This window comes from Callionymus lyra, chromosome 1 (genome assembly GCF_982586985.1).
Source record: "Callionymus lyra chromosome 1, fCalLyr1.hap1.1, whole genome shotgun sequence".
Taxonomy (NCBI): domain Eukaryota; kingdom Metazoa; phylum Chordata; class Actinopteri; order Syngnathiformes; family Callionymidae; genus Callionymus; species Callionymus lyra.
Genome location: NC_141818.1, coordinates 49919359 through 49937162, shown reverse-complemented (window position 1 = coordinate 49937162; position 17804 = coordinate 49919359). Strand labels below are relative to the sequence as shown.

The 17804-nt window shown below is 37.8% G+C and overlaps 2 protein-coding genes across 2 annotated transcripts in view; both read right to left on the bottom strand.

The window, feature by feature from the left end:
* LOC148090031 (uncharacterized) overlaps positions 1–12537 on the bottom strand; it is a 30938-nt gene extending 18401 nt beyond the window's left edge. Inside the window, exons 1-19 of the mRNA XM_087790428.1 lie at positions 12308–12537; positions 9961–10043; positions 9516–9567; positions 8199–8273; positions 7923–8084; positions 7566–7691; positions 7269–7370; positions 4471–6637; positions 4179–4340; positions 3623–3701; positions 3222–3458; positions 2739–2960; positions 2555–2666; positions 2334–2483; positions 1842–1904; positions 1533–1718; positions 843–1058; positions 641–759; positions 38–273 (exon numbers count right to left, since the gene is read on the bottom strand). Coding sequence (XP_087646554.1) covers positions 38–273; positions 641–759; positions 843–1058; positions 1533–1718; positions 1842–1904; positions 2334–2483; positions 2555–2666; positions 2739–2960; positions 3222–3458; positions 3623–3701; positions 4179–4340; positions 4471–6637; positions 7269–7370; positions 7566–7691; positions 7923–8084; positions 8199–8273; positions 9516–9567; positions 9961–10043; positions 12308–12488 — 4730 coding nt within the window. The 5' untranslated portion in view covers positions 12489–12537. The remainder of the gene's footprint in view (positions 1–37; positions 274–640; positions 760–842; positions 1059–1532; positions 1719–1841; positions 1905–2333; positions 2484–2554; positions 2667–2738; positions 2961–3221; positions 3459–3622; positions 3702–4178; positions 4341–4470; positions 6638–7268; positions 7371–7565; positions 7692–7922; positions 8085–8198; positions 8274–9515; positions 9568–9960; positions 10044–12307) is intronic.
* Positions 12538–13518: 981 nt separating this feature from the next.
* LOC148090030 (D-galactoside-specific lectin-like) lies at positions 13519–17036 on the bottom strand. Its single transcript, XM_087785575.1, has 6 exons — positions 16504–17036; positions 15334–15369; positions 15207–15257; positions 14930–15071; positions 14236–14387; positions 13519–13755 (listed from the first exon to the last, which is right to left on the bottom strand). Exons 1-6 carry the CDS (start codon positions 16532–16534, stop codon positions 13733–13735), a joined length of 435 nt encoding a protein of 144 aa, XP_087641701.1. The 5' UTR covers positions 16535–17036; the 3' UTR covers positions 13519–13732.
* Between the last annotated feature and the right edge of the window lie 768 nt (positions 17037–17804).

Here is a 17804-nt window from a genome sequence, read left to right as displayed (position 1 = left end):
AAGACTTCTGAGATCCAGGTTTAAGAAACATGCTGACCTTATGATCGATTCTACGCTGGACACATCTCTTGTCAGACCCCTAAGGTGGATGTGGGGTTCCTTCTCCTCGGTTCCCTTGTCCAGATGGATGTGGATGGTCATTTCACTCTGGAGACCTTTGAGCTGCATGATCTCTTCCTCTCCCAGCTGACTGATATAACGGTCGCTGATGCGCTTTGATGTCTGTTCCCTCACAATCATATCTTCAATCTTTTTCTTCACCAAAGTTAATGTCTGTAGCAGCAAAGAGACGAAAATACAGCTAAAAATCTTACATTGTTTGCAGACAATTGCGGCCACTAAGTGTCAGGTTTTTGAAAATATAGACTTGTTAAATTATTTCCAGAACTATTCCTCGAGTTGAGGATTCAATACTAGATGGATGTAACAGACTTGATGTTTTTAAGTGTCCTTTGGACGAAGATGAAGACTAGGACAACTGAGCTCCAGTCGCTACATTAAAATGAACAAACATTTTTGTCTATAACTCTAAAAAGGAATGGATTACTCCGAAAATAATCCCAGCCCTTAGTCGACACTAGTGTAAGTGATTTTTGGGAACAAAACACACGTCATACACTTCACATTTTCCCATCCTTACCCTGGCGTTGTCAGTACACAGCTGAAACACAGCAGGCTCAAACTCTTCTCTTTCCACAGACAAGTAACCCGTACTATCTTTGTCATGATTGGTGATACCAATCAGATGGCTGATGGTATCTGAAACATTAGGAGATCAGTAGTACCAGATGAAAAAAACAACACTGTAACAATGAGAACTCAATCTTCAAAGATACATTTACCTTTAACGACATCCAAACCCTTCGAGAAAAAGCTCTTCTCTCCCACTGGTTCGCCTTCCTTCTTTTTCAAACTCTTCAGAAACTCAGTTGTCATCTCAGCCTGGAAGACCAGGATCTTTACTTGGTGAACGTGGGTCGGCACTTTCTTCCTCACAAAGTCCACCACTGCATCGGTCATGGCTTCTGCCACAGTGGACGGATTGACTCCTCCTTGACCTTCACAAGAAAAGAGTAATGAAGTAAGTTTGACTGTGACAGCTGTTTGTTATCAGATAGAGATTATTATTTATTTGGCTCCTTTAACTCAAGTTTCTTTTGTATCCTTTTCTTTGCGTTGTTTACTTTTAATCTATGTTCTTTATTTTTATCTATGTTATTTATACTAGCACTTTGTTTTTGCCCTTTGTTCTTGTTTTTTATGATATCTGCTGTGAACTGGAAAGCCAATTTCCCAGAGGAGATCTCCAGGACTCAAGGATTAATAAAGTACGTCCATCCATCCATCTATTTGAACTGAGGCTTAAAAGACAGAGTTAGGTTAATAAAAGAAAACTTTTATTATGATTTGTAAAACTCTGAATTTGCTACAAGAAGGACATATAGATATTAAACTGTCTGAATAGCAACAGGAAGAATCTTTAAAATCCAAATAACACTAAAGATATTAAAAGGTTTGCACCATGGGTTTACCTGTTCCCAGAGCTGGGAAGGAAATGGAGCTGAAGTGGTTTTCCTCGCATAGTTTCAGGACCTTGTAAACCGTCTCCTTTATCAGATCCACTTTGTTTGTGCCCACGACATGAATGATGTGTTTACTGGGCAAAGATCCAGCTGATGTTAAGATCATGTGGGCCCCCTGGTACGATGGAGATGACACTGAGAGGAAAGTATTGCATGATTCATTCTCATCCGCTGACCAGAAGTGATTGAGCAGTCCTGCATGTAATCTGAGCTCCACCATGAATTAAAAGTAGATATCTACATTATAGACATACATACCAATTGCCTGACACTCCATCTCCACGGATGATCCAGCTGCTTCTAAGACAGCCTTGGACACCCCTAGAAAAAAAACCCAACAAACTAACTAACTGTTTGGAATGATGGAAAAAAAACAGTGTGCAGCTTTAGAGCCAAGTGATCGTTTCAAATGGCAATTGAACTCTATCTTTCAGCTCTATAAAGTATATGTACATAAAAAATGGGGAAATGTGGGGAAACCCTGGACAGGTTGTAATTCCCTTACAGAGCACTAGCAGGCAGAAACACAACAACAGGAATGTAACTCGCAGTACATTTTATTTTGTTCTTGCATAAGTATTCAACATACTTTTAAATGATTTGCATACAATGATTATGTCCTCAATGTCCCCTCTTATAGATTTTTTAAATCCTAGCTGTTTTAAAATACATCATTTTGTAGACAGTAAATTTAAAATGAGTCAATAGTTTTGGTTCACAATAAGAAACAAACACAGAAGAAGCACTCACCTGACTTGAGGTCAAATGTGGGATTAGAGACATTCACGATGATGTCTGTAGCTTCTTTGGTGATGTCACCAGATAAAACTTCAAGACTCAGAGGACCCATCTGTATCTGGAATACACCTAGGGAGGGAGTTGAAACCTGCCCAAACGTATCTGCCACACATACAGTATACACACATATTACAGTTTGCTGATGCTCAAAATAAAGTTTTGGATTCTCCTACCAGTGGGCTGCTGTGCTTGAGTTGCTGATGGATCAACTGACGGTCGGTTTGATTCTGTTTCTTCTTCTACACAAATGTGTTTCCCATGGCCTTCAAACTGTGCCCTGAAACACTGATGCCCACCATAGTGATAGTTAAAAGGTTGTCTTTCTGATACGTATCTCTAGCACCAACATGTAATTACCTTGACAGTTTCCTGGTCGCTTGGATGAACTACAATCAACACGTCTTTCAGGTTTTGAAACTTTCTTGTTTTGGTAAAATCCTTGATCTGCTGTTGAAGGATTCTAGACACCACATTACGGGGGTATTTTAAGTTCCCCGTACCAATCGCTGGGAAAGCTATTGATGGCATTTCATGCTGATCCGCCTTTTCCAAACAATCCTGGATGATGGATTTTAACTCCTAAAGTGACGGGCAAACAGGAAAAAACAATTAACTAATATTGGCTCAATAACGGATTACTGCTTTAGTTCATTTTCATTTTTCGTATTTGGTTGTTAGTACATGACAGACCAAAGAAGTCTCAGACTAACACTATGTGCAAGGTTAGGCAGGAAGACCTAAATTACTTCTGCCTTCCTCGTTCAACTTTGATGAGTATTGTTTGTTTCCAATAATGAACAGTACATTTTGCTCTGGCAGTGTGATGAATTCATATCTCACCTTCTCTGCATTAGCATTTCTTGAGTCCCAGTGAGAGCAAATGGCATGAAAGACTTTCTGACTCTTCAGGTTGAATGCGTCCGTGATGATCACATCTCCGAACTGTGTTGAGGCTTGGCCAGCTGTAATTGAGATGCACTGCTGAAGGTTTGGCCCTGCAGCTTTTAAAATGGCTGTGGACACAGCTCCTTGGCTGAGGTTTAGACTCCTGTCTATGGTGTTCACGATGACTGCAGTCTGGTCAGAAATATGAAGTCAGATGAGCATAAATACCAACAAGTCTTCAATCTTGAAATTGTTAGGTCTCAGCTTCCTTTTTGACAAAGGATTGTTTCTATAATTACAGTGAAAATTATGTGGATTTGTACGGTTGTAGTGGACAAAATGTAATTTGTACTGACTGTCTGGTCCTGAATGTTTCCCTCTTGCAGAATTATATTAAGGTCCCCAGCATTGGTGGGCAATCTCCTTTGCGAGCTGCTGGAAACAAAAGACAACAACGATGTTATTATCTGATGATAAAGGTCATAAACCTCGATCACTTTACTCAATGACTAAGACTTTGAGGTACAAGGGTGAGGTAAAATGGGATTGAACTATAGCCAAGGTCTGCATTTTTAGTTTGAGAAACAATATAGGAAATATTTTCAAATATTATATAACACAAATCAAATCACCAGTTACATGCATGATTTTTCTTTGTTAAAAAGTGGGTCAACTATTGATTAAATCATAACTTTGTAAGAAGAAATGGCCATAATTAACCGCATTGGTAGAGTAACTAAGTCATCTTCATGCTTAACTTGTTTTTCTTTGTTTGATTGTTTAGTGTTTAATGCCTTTGGTGGGAAACCTGATTATATATCCTGTGAAATACATGAACTGTCTCTATGGAACAGTGGTAATCAAAGTTGTGCCTGAATATATCCCAATTCACATATTCAATTAGATTCTTACCGCCCATGTTTGTTGTGTTCACTGGATCCAGACTGTGCATTTCTGTGTCCTTGTCCTGTTCTGTTTGCGTTAAGATGTTCTCTACTTGGCTGTTTTGGTCGTGCACCTCTTTCATTCTGCGTTTGCTGGCTCCTGTGCCCAGCACCACCTCCCTTCATATATCTATATAAATAAAACAGTACTTTACTATTAAAAAAGAAAAAAAAGCATGCATGTGTAGCAAATACAGAAATATTTACCAAAACCAGTTCAAACTGATCTATCTAATTCTTTCTTAAACCCATCACAGTACCTTTTGCTGACAGCACCTCTTCTTTCCTCCAGGGGAAGCGTCATCGTAGGGTTCAAGTCCCTAAATTCATTGTTTACAGCCTCTGCCAGAGCTTTGACAGTGTTCTCAGTGTTGTCCACCAGGTGTATCTCCTTTAAAGATACTTTCTCTCCAACTCTGTCACAGTATTCCCTCACAACCTTTGCTATGGTCTGTGCACACAAATCCACAGGAAAACCAAACAAACCAGAGCTGATGGCTGGCAATGCAACGGTTTTGCAGTCATTCTTCTCTGCTTGCTTCAGACTCTCTTTAACAACACGCTCAAGAGTGAGCACAGATGTCTTCCTGTCTGCCTGATAGAACCGAGGACCGACTGCATGCACCACATATTTGCAAGGCAAGTTGCATGGATCGGTTGTGATGGCATCTCCTGGTTGAAGGTTACCATTTTTGGAAATGAAATCGTTGCTAATGTCCTGCATCTTTGGTCCTGCGGCTTTGAGAATGGCGAGGGCCAGACCTCCAATGTGCTGTAAATGCTCATTCGCTGCATTGACAATCACGTCAACATTTAAGCTGCAGATGTCAGCTTTGTCCACAGAAACAAGCACACCATTGCTGGTCTTCACTTTACAGAAACAAACATTTTCTTCCTTAGTGATCACAATGAACTCTTCCTCCTCTTGATTATCTGGCTGAAGGACAACTGCACACTTGTACTCTGAACACAATGAAGGGAGAAAAGTATTTGCGTATTGCTGGCAGTACTTCTTAGCTCCTGGCTTGTCCAGCACCAGCGTGTCACAAAGAAGACCCTCAGCAATCCCTTCAAGTTTAGATTTAACAAAGAGAACATTTAGTCGAAAGCCTTCCAACAAAATTTTTCGCTGCTCTGTCTTGAACTTGATAGCGACTTCAGACTCTCTGCTTAAATCTGCCCACTTGTTGAATCTCTGTTTTTCAACAAATTGAACAACTGCACAAGACTTGACACAAATAGTTTCTTTAACTTTGGAGTAATTCAACAAGAACTCCTGTAGGTGGTCGCAAACTTCATTTACTGGACTCCGAAAACCTGCCACATTGACTTTGTCTTCTGTTTCCTGGGGCAACATGATTCTCACTGTTTGCTTTTTAGAGGAATTGTACGTTTTCAAGATCTTTTGAATGAGGTCCTTCCAGCTTTGGAGTTTGAGGACCGCAGCATCTTCTACATCCAACATACAATGGTACAAATCTGATTTCATCTTTTTTTCTGCATCCTCAATTGACTTTTCAAAAGCCCCATGTAAGACAAACTGTTTGTTTTCGACACTTAGGAAGGCGCTGATCTCATGAGATGTGAAAAGGTCCCTAGACAGGTCCATATTATCGATTGTTGAGAGAAACTCAAAAATACATGAGGGAAGGTTGAGAGACTTCTTGGAAAAATTGGAAATCTTTTCAAAGATCCAAGATACTGTCTCGTGCACTTCGTTATTAAGTCCTGATACTGATAGAAGTTTGTCATCAGAGTAATCCAGTTTCAGCTCAGGGTAAGTGGCCGTTTTCGTCTGCAATCCTGTCTCCATCAGAATGTAGTACTTTGCTGGCTGCATATCAATAACCTTTGTGATACCATTTGTCTTCCGTTCAATCCTGCTCATAGCTTTCTTGATGACCTCTTCCACTGAAGCTCTCACTCGTTTCATGGTGTCAGCGTGGCCTGCTACGGTCAAGACTCCTCTGGATGTGTCCATAACTGTGCAACCATTTTCCTTCAAGATTGAGTGTACCTTCTCCTGTGACTCCCTCCATGCAGCTTCATTGGCAGTACATTCAAAGGCAGAATATGCAGCCATTTCTTGGCGGAAGGCGCTAAGTGTCGTACTCTTCCAGTTTTCCACCTGCTTCGTAGTCAAACCCTTCTGCCTCAGGAAGTTTGGTAAAGGTCTGAGTGTGACATCTGCATGGTGCATGTCCACGCTACAGTAGTATGGGCACATCTGCTTATTAATGTTGTTGACTAGATTATTCTTAACTATGAATTTATGGATGACGTGATGTACTTTCTCAGTGAAGGATTCTGGCATTTTCCATGTTGGGCGGTCTTCACCATACACAGTAATGTCCAGGGACTGGTAGTATGGATAAACCTTCACAGGAGTTCTGTTGATAGTATATTCTGGTTTAACGTTCCTCAAAGCTGCAGCGAGAAAACAAAAGAAGGAAGGTTACAGCAGGGTAATCAAAAAACAGCACTTGAAATTATGATTTACTCCTTTTATTTAACTGAATACTATAATATCACCATTATTATTAGGATCCGTTAGTGCCTTTTTGTTCTTTTGAAGAATATTTGGATTCCCAAATATATCTATTGAATGCCAATAAAACATTTGGTGAAAAAAAAGTTTAGATGGAAAAGGAGAGAAATAAAAGCAAAGTAAAAAAGCAACAAACTAACAGACTGACTAAAGTAGTATTCTCTTCTCCCACTAATCATTGTCTTATTATCTTCTGCCACCTTTTTGTCTAAGAACATTAAACTATCTCACTACTAGTAGGCTGATTGCTAGTTAGCCATCATTTAATTAAAACCAAAAACATTTTTATCTCAACGATATGAGTTTGAACAAAAAAACAACCTTCATAGCCTCATTGTCTGATCAGTTAGATCAGCTTTTAATAGTTTTATTTTAAATGTTTTGATTTAGGTCAACAAGACTCTAGTACAGAAAGTAGAAAATCAAAGAGATTTTTTTGTTAACTTATCATTGAAATTGGTAAAAAAAAAAAGAGTGTGAACAGATATTGAAAGAGGAGAAACGACAAACCTGTGCTGTCTGAGAAGGTGAGTACAGCCGCCTGCTCGTCTGGGATCAAGGTAATATCTTCTGGTAAAGCCAAGACCTTGTCAAAGTACAGCTCCAAAATATCTGTAATTCAACACAAACAAAGATATACAACGAGTTAATTGTTAGGAAAACAATTTTCAGTCTACGTAATGAATCTTAAATACCTTACAACAGATTATATGACGAAGAAAAAAGTAAGATTAAATTATTCTTGCGATGCCCTCCAGATTAAGAAAATGTAAATAATAAATATAATTTCTTTCCTAAAACACAAACCATTGGAAGCAGACGGAGGAAGATTCTCCACTCTGATGCTCTTTGGTGCCTCCAGTGGACAGACAGTGAGGCCTCTTTTCTCGAGCTTTTCGTTTCCTTTACTATTGCTGATGAACTTCATGGTATCTAAAATACAAACATTGCAGATCCGATATGCATTTGCTTTTCTTTTAAAAGAAATTGGGAACACAATAAATGTATACACAAAAATTGGACACTTCAAGTATGGTAGACATTGCTTGAGACATGGAGATTTATTTAGTAAAGCCATCATTCTGAAAGCTAAACCAGCAGCAGCACTTGAACACATGAAAAAGTATAAAAAGGGTACAGGAGTGTTTTGTTGGTATTTCTCACCAGACACTATGTTGAAAGTCACCACTGCTTTGTTGACTTCAGGGATGATCTCCAGATTAAATTCATCAGCCTCCTGGCCAGAGATACTCTCCACCAGCAACGTCAGCATGTCTCTGCTCATGCTGTCGGAGACATTGTCCAGCACCACGCCAACTGCCTCCCCTTTTTAAAAATGTTACAGCATTTTTACAGTAGATGACTTATTTGAAACCATTGTTGTACTATGTACTTATTAATGACTGATCTAAACTCTATTACTATTGCATAAAAACTGACCTTCATCTGCTGCAGATGCCTGAGCTTTACTTTCATCCTGCGATGCTGGATTCAACGACGGAATATCCTCTGACCCTGTTTCAAATTAAAGGAAAATGAAGGAGCTGGACCAGAAGAGTCTACAATTGAATTTAAGAGGCTAATTTTCAAAACAAAGGATTTAAAGGTCAAATCTAGAATGAAAACGGGAAGCTGGCTTACAATACTTTTGTCTGTGAAGAACACAGAATTCACAGTTTGACATCAGTTTGACAACTGTTTCCCTTTTTTTAAGAATATTAAAGCATAATTAATGAACTAGATAATGGGAAATCTTCCTTTCATACACCTTTTATACGCCCCCCCTTCCTCTGGTCATCACTACTATGGTCAGATAGAAGAGGGTACCTTGGTCCACTCTAAAACCAGTTTTTTTTTCAACCTCATCCTTATCTGTGGCCTTAACTTTAACTCTGTCAAGCTCTCTTTAGAGGGAGTTCTATCAGCATCCATCCCTCTCAAAAATTCTTAATCAGTGGCTGTGTAAAGAAAGTATCTTTGTATGTTCATACAAAATATGTATGGGATACTTCCAGCACAGAGTACAGGCTCACCAAACATTTGAGGGCCACGTTATATGAAGAAAAAGACATGTTGTTGGGTCACACACATTTCAAACAGGCCAAAACGTATTAAGAACGCTAAGTTCCAATACTAAGGTAAAATGGTTTGCATTAGCTTGTGGTTAATACGTGCATATATCATGAAAGTAAAAACGAGTATATATAATCAATACTATTTCTAATATTAAAGGTAACATAATTAACATTGTGTTACCTTGTAGGTAAATGAGTATATGTCATCAAGGTAAATACGAGCATATATTATCGATACATACAATTTCTATTGTTAAAGATAATACAGTTAGCATTAGCTTGTGGGTAAATATATGTGTATATCTTCAGCACGTATCACTGATTTAAAATCTAGGCTTAAATTACATCACTTAAATGTCAAAACACTGACATTTTATGCCTGTGCAGGATTTTGGATTAAGCAATACAGTATCCTCTGTATCCTGTTTCTGATTCATATTTAAGAGAAGCAGGACACTGAAGGGTCTAAATTTGAAGTTAAGTCGCCTCACAACTTGTAACACAGAAGATGTCCAAGAATGTAAACTCATTTTTATCTTCATAACTCAATAGTTTGCATGTAAAGGTTAAATCTATAACGAGACCAGGAACTTATCGTACAATACTTTTGCAGGTGATGCATGAACCACACAGAATACACAATTTTACACCGGTAAAAACTTACTCTCCATGTTGAACTTACCACATTTTGTATTGTTCGTTTTACCTGCACAGATATTTTGTGATGTTTGACACTATGAAAAGAAAAATAGAAATTATGTTTAGAACAAGTGCAGTTTTGTATTAATGTTGGACATACATTCTAAGATAAGGGGCAGAGATTATAGATGTCAACAAATACAGTATAACTTGAATTTGTTTTGTGAAGGAGATTGAACAGAGATAATTAAGATAAAATGAGCATCAAAGAATTATTGGAAAATATCAAAATCAGACTTCTACTTCCCGTTATGTAATAGTTTGACAACTATAGGTATTTGAAGCACAAACATAACAAATTTCACCTGTAAAACCAGTGCTTCTTACAAGCAAAATCATGCTGGACAGCAGAAATTGACTTATATATAAATATATTTCTTATGATTTGCAGCCAACATTAAAGTGTTGATAAATAAAGATATACTCACAGATGCAGGAGACAGATGCAGCTTAATGGCACGATCTCCTAAAGTGATTTCATGATTCTCCCTCGCTAGCACTCCAACTCTCGCTGAAATAAACATACAGGTCAGTTATAAGGCAAACTAATCATTTTGTTCACTTGTAGATAAGATTTTTTAGGCCATTTAAGGTTATAATCCAACTTTATGACTTTCAAATTCAAAAATCTAAAACGGAATTTAGTAAACTTAAAATATATTTGAAAAAAATAGAATAGAAATTGCTGCAAGAAAATGCAATTATTATTTAGAAAACCTGAATTTAATTATTTATATTTCAGGTACCATTTTTTTTAATTTACATAAAACGTCTAAATAACAAGACAAAATATACTTATAGATAATTTTATTTATATTATTCACGATCACAACAGACGCTCTTGTCATCTCAATAAAGATTTGTCACGTGACCATGCGCCATTTTAAAGTAACCCTCAACTACAACGACAGCAAAAAATATTAAGGATTAGTTTGGTATGTTTTTCAAATATTTTCTTCATGATGAATAATACTTGTCGGTTAAACTACACATACTTTTGGTTTCCATTTTGTTAGATTGGAAATTATTCTACACTATACGTATACGCCATAAGTTAAATTAATGCTAAAAAGATGATCAAAATATAGAGTATAAAATACTAGCCTCATCTAAGAGCTTAAACGTTTAAATACACATTCACAACCAACATTTCACTTTCATACTGATATACACTGTGTCAAGGGTATCTTGAAACAGACTAGAGATTATTCAGCGATTTAATGAAGGACTGTCTGTCTGCTCTGTTCACACCTGTGGACGTGAAACAAAAGGGCAACACGGAACACACCCAAAAAAGGGGGGCTGGAAGACAAAGGAACTTGCCCACACAACAGGCAAGGAAGGAAGTTACTCTCCAGGTGACTCGAAACAGGAGTTAACATAAAAGAACCACTGCCCCGGAATAGGCGACCCCCTGGACAGGAAACTTTCCCTTAAATGTAGAGACAACCCATAACCCAAGACCGTCTTTCCCGGAGCTATTGACCTGTACAGCTGCCGGCAAAGAGCGAGTCCGATCGATCGTAAAAGTTTGTATGTTTGTTTGTTTTGAAGCGGTGAATAAACGACGTACACTCTGAATTGATCCTTTTTTCTCCATAAAGCAAAGTATTAAGACCCGGAGGTGACGTCGTGTTGGAGCGACGGAAACGGACTCCGGTTTTATCCGTTTTAATTTATAGTTGTTTTTTTTGTTTCTAATTTTACGATCTCAACAATGACCATTTTCCATTGTACCGGTTCTACCCAGTTTTAGTCTGTGTTCGCGCTTCCTATACACTTTTACAAGGTAGTTCGAACTAGTATTATTTCGGTCACTACAAGGATACTGACAATTTGTGTTTTCTGTTCTGAAAGCTGTTATTTAACTGTGCTGTGTCTCAAATCGCATACTAGCGTACTAAAAGTTAGTATTTTTAGTACGTTAGTGCGTCTCAATTCTTAGTATGCGAAATTTAGTGCGCCATGCATACTAAATTGGCGTACTAACACGCCCACAAAACTGAGCATGGTTCGATGGACACTAACCATACTAAACAGCCGCCATTTTAGTGACGTTTTAAACGGAAGTTACGTCATATATAAATGCATATATATGCATATACTTAAATGTGTATTTTCAGCAGCAGTAGGAGGATAAACACGTCTTCGCTGCTGATACCAGCTTAAATATCTCGCGATTATTTAGATTCTCATATTTTTTCTTTATTTCTTTTTCCAAAGTTGCAATATGTGCTGCCAGCAGGTGTCGGCGATAGCATTCAAACAGCTGCTTGAAACATCGTTAAATAGAAGTAGAAGAAGAAGCTGTCATGTGATTTCCGGTTAGTGTGTAGCTTCAGGGTTTGATTTGAGACATACTATCTGTGGAGAATTTGCGTACTAGTTAGTATGCATACTAAACTGATGCATACTAACTTCTAGCATACTAAGATTAGTATGCGATTTGAGACACAGCACAGGTCTAACAACTCCCACTGAACGACCACTAGAGGGCACTGTCCTGTCATAAACGGAGAACTTTAAATTCCATTTTACGTGATCGATCAAGTTCTTTCGACTGAAGGATAGTGAGTTCAAATAAGATTGAACATATTTCTCCTTTTTATCGTGGAAAAAAACCCTCAAACGGACCGCTTGCTCCAGAGTCCATCCGAGGTGATTTTTGACATTTTAACGTGAAAACGAAACCTAATCTCGTATTTTATAAGTTTTCCATGTATTTCTATTGACAGGATGGAGTATATTTTGTGGATTTAGAAATATTTAACTCACCTTCTTCAGAGCAGAAGATGACTTCAGCCCTCGGCTCTGATTCCTTCACCTCAACCCGACACTCGCCTCCATTCGACTTTTTGCGGCTTTGAAAGTAAATCTGAAGTTTGTTTTTCACTGTCTTAGTCTGATCTGAGCTCCACGTCCCATCCACGAGCACGGGGAACCCGCTGTCGGACATCTTTCACCGACGACGTCGACACCGAGACTAAATGCGTTTGTTTCCTGAAGTCAATGATCAAAATCCTTTCACTTTCGTTTCATGTCAGCGTTATTTCTATCAGCGTCATCAGGTTATACAACTGTGGCGAAAACATAACTCTGTTGACGCCAGAGGGGATTCAACACAAACTCATTTTAAATATCAGCTGACTCTGAAATAACTTTTATATTAAATGACTTCTGTATGGAACAACTTTGCAAGTTGTTAAATGAGTGATTTTATGAATACTATGAAATTTATAATAATTTTAAATTAGAATCTTTTTTATTGACTGATGCAAATACTTACAATACATTAAGACATGCACTATAAAATGTCGAAGGGCAACTAGTGTGATGATTGAACTCTTTTTTATTACAAATATTTTCATTAAAGATTAAAGCCCGGCACACTGAAAACATTTTGTTTTTTTGCAGATAAAAAACTTTTTACCATTACCATACCCACTCTGCTGTGATTGGTCAAGCATCAAGTTTCATCGCCGTTCAGTACCTATCCACGAAGTTTCCACCTCCAAGGGACTTGTTGTATAAACAAAGCGGGGCGTGATTACAGATGGAAGGAGGAGTGAAGCCAGTATTATGTCATGATGGACTCCATTCTCGTAACATCTCGTTCACCCAGATTTCGGACCATAGAGAACTTTATAAAGTTATAAGTTGAAAACATGGTCATGATGAGGGACTTACTTCATCTTGGAGGGGAAGACTTCAAAATTTAAAGAGAGTTGGAGTTTTCACATTAGTTGAACTCTAAAATGCGTGTAATGGCTGAAGCTAAGGTTGAACGAAAAAGACATACAATGATCTTTTTTTTACACAACGCTACAAAACAACATGCTGAAACGACTTAAATTACTCAACAGAACCAAACCTTGCACTTGAAGTTTTATGAGCAGATCTTGTGACCAAATGATTTCGTCATAGAGACATAGATGGATGAAATGAAATTCCAATAGTTTAGAAGGAATAATCAAAACACAACAAAATAGTTTCTAGGAATTTTATTCATTTGTAAATCCAGTGAGACAGTCCTTCGATTATATACGTGTCACTTCATAGGTTATACAAATGTATTATTGATCGATATCAATGTACTTGATAGAGCAGCTGTGATCATCTCTTTTTAATTTGTTTCCCAAATGTCTGATATACCTCTTATGTCTCAACAGTCATGGGAGATTTACATGTTGAAGATCAGGCTTATTCGGCTGCATTGTCTTCACCTGCAGAGACAACGAGACTATTGTAAGTATGTGTATTTGCAACCAGGAGACTTACAACCACAAAGAAACACGATTAGGCTTTAAATGGTACATATAATGGATTCAGTTTTGATGCTTTAGCATTAAAGGATTCAATATTTACTATTGTCATTCCTGGCTTGAAGGCTGAACAGTTTTAACTTGCAGTGGAATTATGATTCAAATCTCTGTAAATATTTAACCTTTAGGAGCAGAGATCTTTATCTACACAGTTGCAGGGCACTTAAACAAATCATTACTCAATGGCTTGAAGCCTTCAGACATGGACTACTTGAGGGTAACTTTCCTCGACTGATCTTTGCAGTACTCATTTTACTGTAACAACACTAACTGTTTGCTTGAGGAAAATATAAAATAAAAAGTCAAATATAAATAGTCTGGTTAATACATGTAATGACAACTTCCTGGTAGAGATTAAAAAGATAGTGTGTGTTTACGTACAGTCAGGTTTAGGTGGAGGTGGTGGTGGAGGAGGGGTAGGTGGTGGAGTGCAGGTGTAGGACACCTCCAGGTATCTGGTCTGCTCCACGCAAGGATATTCCCCAAACACAAATTCAGTCACAGGAACACTACAGGACCGTTTGCCTGCACAGCTGAAGAATACAAGATCACATTTTCATGTCATTATCTGTCAATAAAAATATCAGAACATTTAAAACGAATTACCTAACAGATTTGGATTAGTAACATTTCACAATTACTCTGAACTGCACATGGCCTTGTGTTTTCTTTCTTATATTTTTAGGGTTAAATATGAAAGGGGAATGAGCTCATTTGTTAACTCCTATCAGTCATTGTTTATCAAAACACTTAAAAGCATATAAGAAATCAAAAATACAATACATCTACTTTAACTGCTGTTGTAGGCGTCTGTATCCTATTGATCTCAGTAAGGAGTTCATTGTTCTGCGGAGGACATAATGAATGCTGCCATCTAGCATCCGGAAGTTTTAATTGCAACACAAAAATAAACAAACGCTTTGGATATTTGCATGTTAAATTAAAATTAATATCGAATTGTTTCATTTCAAACACACTTGAATTGTAAACCATTAAAGGAATGAAAATGTTGCGATATAACGGCGTATTTCGATTTCTATCACCCTTAGTATCAGTGGATCAGTTTTTGACTCACAGATCCTCCACCACCATCTCAGCCCAGGGGAAGGTGCAGAAAGTGTCCGCTCCATCATCTGGATGTCGTTTTCCCTCACCGCACCTGGTCCCAACACCAACCTTGTACAGGATGTGCTCCAGCTTGATTTTATGATCCACCTCTGCAGGAGACAAACACCACAGAGAGGTCAGTCCGCTCTGTTTCTTACACCTAATGTTCTCAACACATAAGGTCGGAGCACCAGAGATACTATACATATTTTCTATTGGCTGAAACACACGCAAAGTATTCTTACCACATGACATCTCAGCAGTTGCATTGTGACAGGCGTAGAGAACCTCTCCCTCTGGTGCACAAAAGATAGACCAATTGAAAAAGCTCAAAATAAATCCCTAATAGTAGTTTAATGAAGCCTGACTCACCTGCAGCACGAGGGAAGTACCAAGCTGCCGCCAGCACTGGAAACAGTCAACAGACTTTGTTTTAAATCATTTTTTATTCAGATGAATCATAACATCTGTTTAAGAAGTCATTATTTATATACCTTGTGTTTTGTACTTATTGTATCTTGATAATACAAGCCTGCTGCATATTCTACTTCCAATTTCTTTCTAGTATTCTTCTTTTTGTTCAAAGTACTTCTGCCAGGAAGAATACTTCTGCTATGGTTTCTACTGCCTCAACCACTACTTTTAGAAATTTGTGCAGCTACCTTTACGACTAGTACATCCTTTTGCAAAAATAACTGCTACTACTACTGCATTTAACACATTTTAAGTATGTTGTTGATAATATTTGTTTGCAAACTATATTAAATTATTTAATTACTCAGGACAAGCTTGACTGGTGAAATAGGTAATACAAATGTATACCATATTAAATCTATATTAGATAAGGATAATTTTCAGAATTGCAGCTCCTTTTCTCATTGTGTCGCTTAAAATCCCTTCATGTTTTTTTAAGTTATTTGATTTTCAAATTTCCTTTTACATGTAAGCAAAGCCTTGTATTTGTATATCTATTTAAATAACTGTTAAATAAGTCCATATTGTGGTGTTTTTCCCAAAGGAGATCTCCTGAGGGATCAATAAAGTGTATCTATTTATTTTAGTGGATTGCAGTTTATCAAGGTTGGACTCAGGAAGCAGTTTTCCTATCCTTTTTTAAACTTAGCACTATTAGAATAATAAACCAATTTTAACCTGAACAGATCAATCAGATAATAAAAAACATTAGAGACAATGTTAAGACAGAAAAAAAAAAGAAATAAAAAGCTGTATCAGCAGTAAAGTTTAAGATGAGCAGGATCTGAAAAATAAAGTATTTTAAGGCATCGAGTTCATTTTAACTTAGGATCCAAAAGTGATTATTTTTATGTGCTAAGGACAATGTTTTGGCTGCTATTAACGTCTGGATTAAATTGACGTTTTTTTTCAACTTGGAAAAAAATCTTATACTTGTCACATACATTTTCAACCTTTTTTTGCTAAATGCTAAATTAAGGTGCTACTATGAAATTATGTTATGTAAAATATTTATTAAATGTAGGATAAGAAAGAAAATCCAAGCGGAACAGCAGAGTTGATACTCACGGCTAAAGGCGACCAGCCTTAGTGGGACCATCTTGGCGTCTCCTCTTCTGTCTTTGGCTTGCTGTCAGTTTAGTAATGTCTGCAACTTTACAGACATCCAGGTATTTATGCTTTCGTCCTGACAGCAGACATGCCGACGCCTGTCCCACCACTGCAGGCATGCAGGGCCTTCTGGCCCAGATGTGATGACCACGTAAATCACTGCAGGAGTCTTGTTTAATTTTGCAGGTTTCAGGAGCTTTTCCTTCCTGCTGTGCTCTTTTAACGTGTCACATCCCAGCTGCTCCTTATGCTTTAAAGTCCTCATTAAGAAGCTCAAAGGATCATTTGACAAGGAACATCTGGACACAGTGGGAAGCTGTTTGGGTTTCGAAAGCTCTTCAATAAAACGTATGCCTTGCATTGTACTCATTAGAATAACTACATCAGAAAAACTTTTTCTACTACTGCTCCTTCTATAACTCAGTATTTCCTGTACACTATACTGGCTACTTTGTTTTGGCATTCCACGCATGGTTTACCCGCCAGCATCTTACACCCTTCTGGACTGTTTCTGGCCCCTCTTTGCACATCTTGTCTGCTATCTTGCAATGGGTGGTAGATCTGGGCCCATATTGCTCTGGTGTTTAAGGCCTGTTCCTGTTGCACCTTGATGACTGTCTATCAGTCCAACCCACTCCAGCAACGGTAGTATTTGCTCATATCAGCCACCTCAACTATTGTTGGTGGTACATCTGGTTAATCCTCTCGTGGTTTTCAATTGTATCAGACATTAACTTATTATCATTCATCTCAGTTGAGGCTATCTTCCTGAATTTGAGGTTTGTCCAGCCTATTATTCCAGTAAGGTATCTGATCACTGATAGGGCATAGCTGTCAGGCCATCCTTTTGCCTTTGAGATGACTTCTTTGGACTTTTCTTGCGGTTGCTGCTTTCCTACAAGGTTACTGTGGATGCCATTTCCTGTTCCCTAACCACCTGATAGTGTGGGTAAATGTCTTACTTACACTTGGTGTACATCAGCTGGTGTTTTGCTCCCCTGGTATTTTAAGTATTTTTTTTTTTTTTAGTGTCATGTATTGATCTATGGGAGGTCCAAGCAACCTTCGCTGTAATGCCTTTACATGTTGTTGAGAGGCAGGTGATTGGGTACATTTTTATCTTAAAAAAAAAGAATTAATTCCATTATACTCAGGAAGCTGTACAATACTTAAATAGGAATGTCAACTAGCACCGCCAAGTGGCCAAACAAGTACTAAATGACTTAAAAATATCATAATTTTCAAAGTCTCATTAAGAA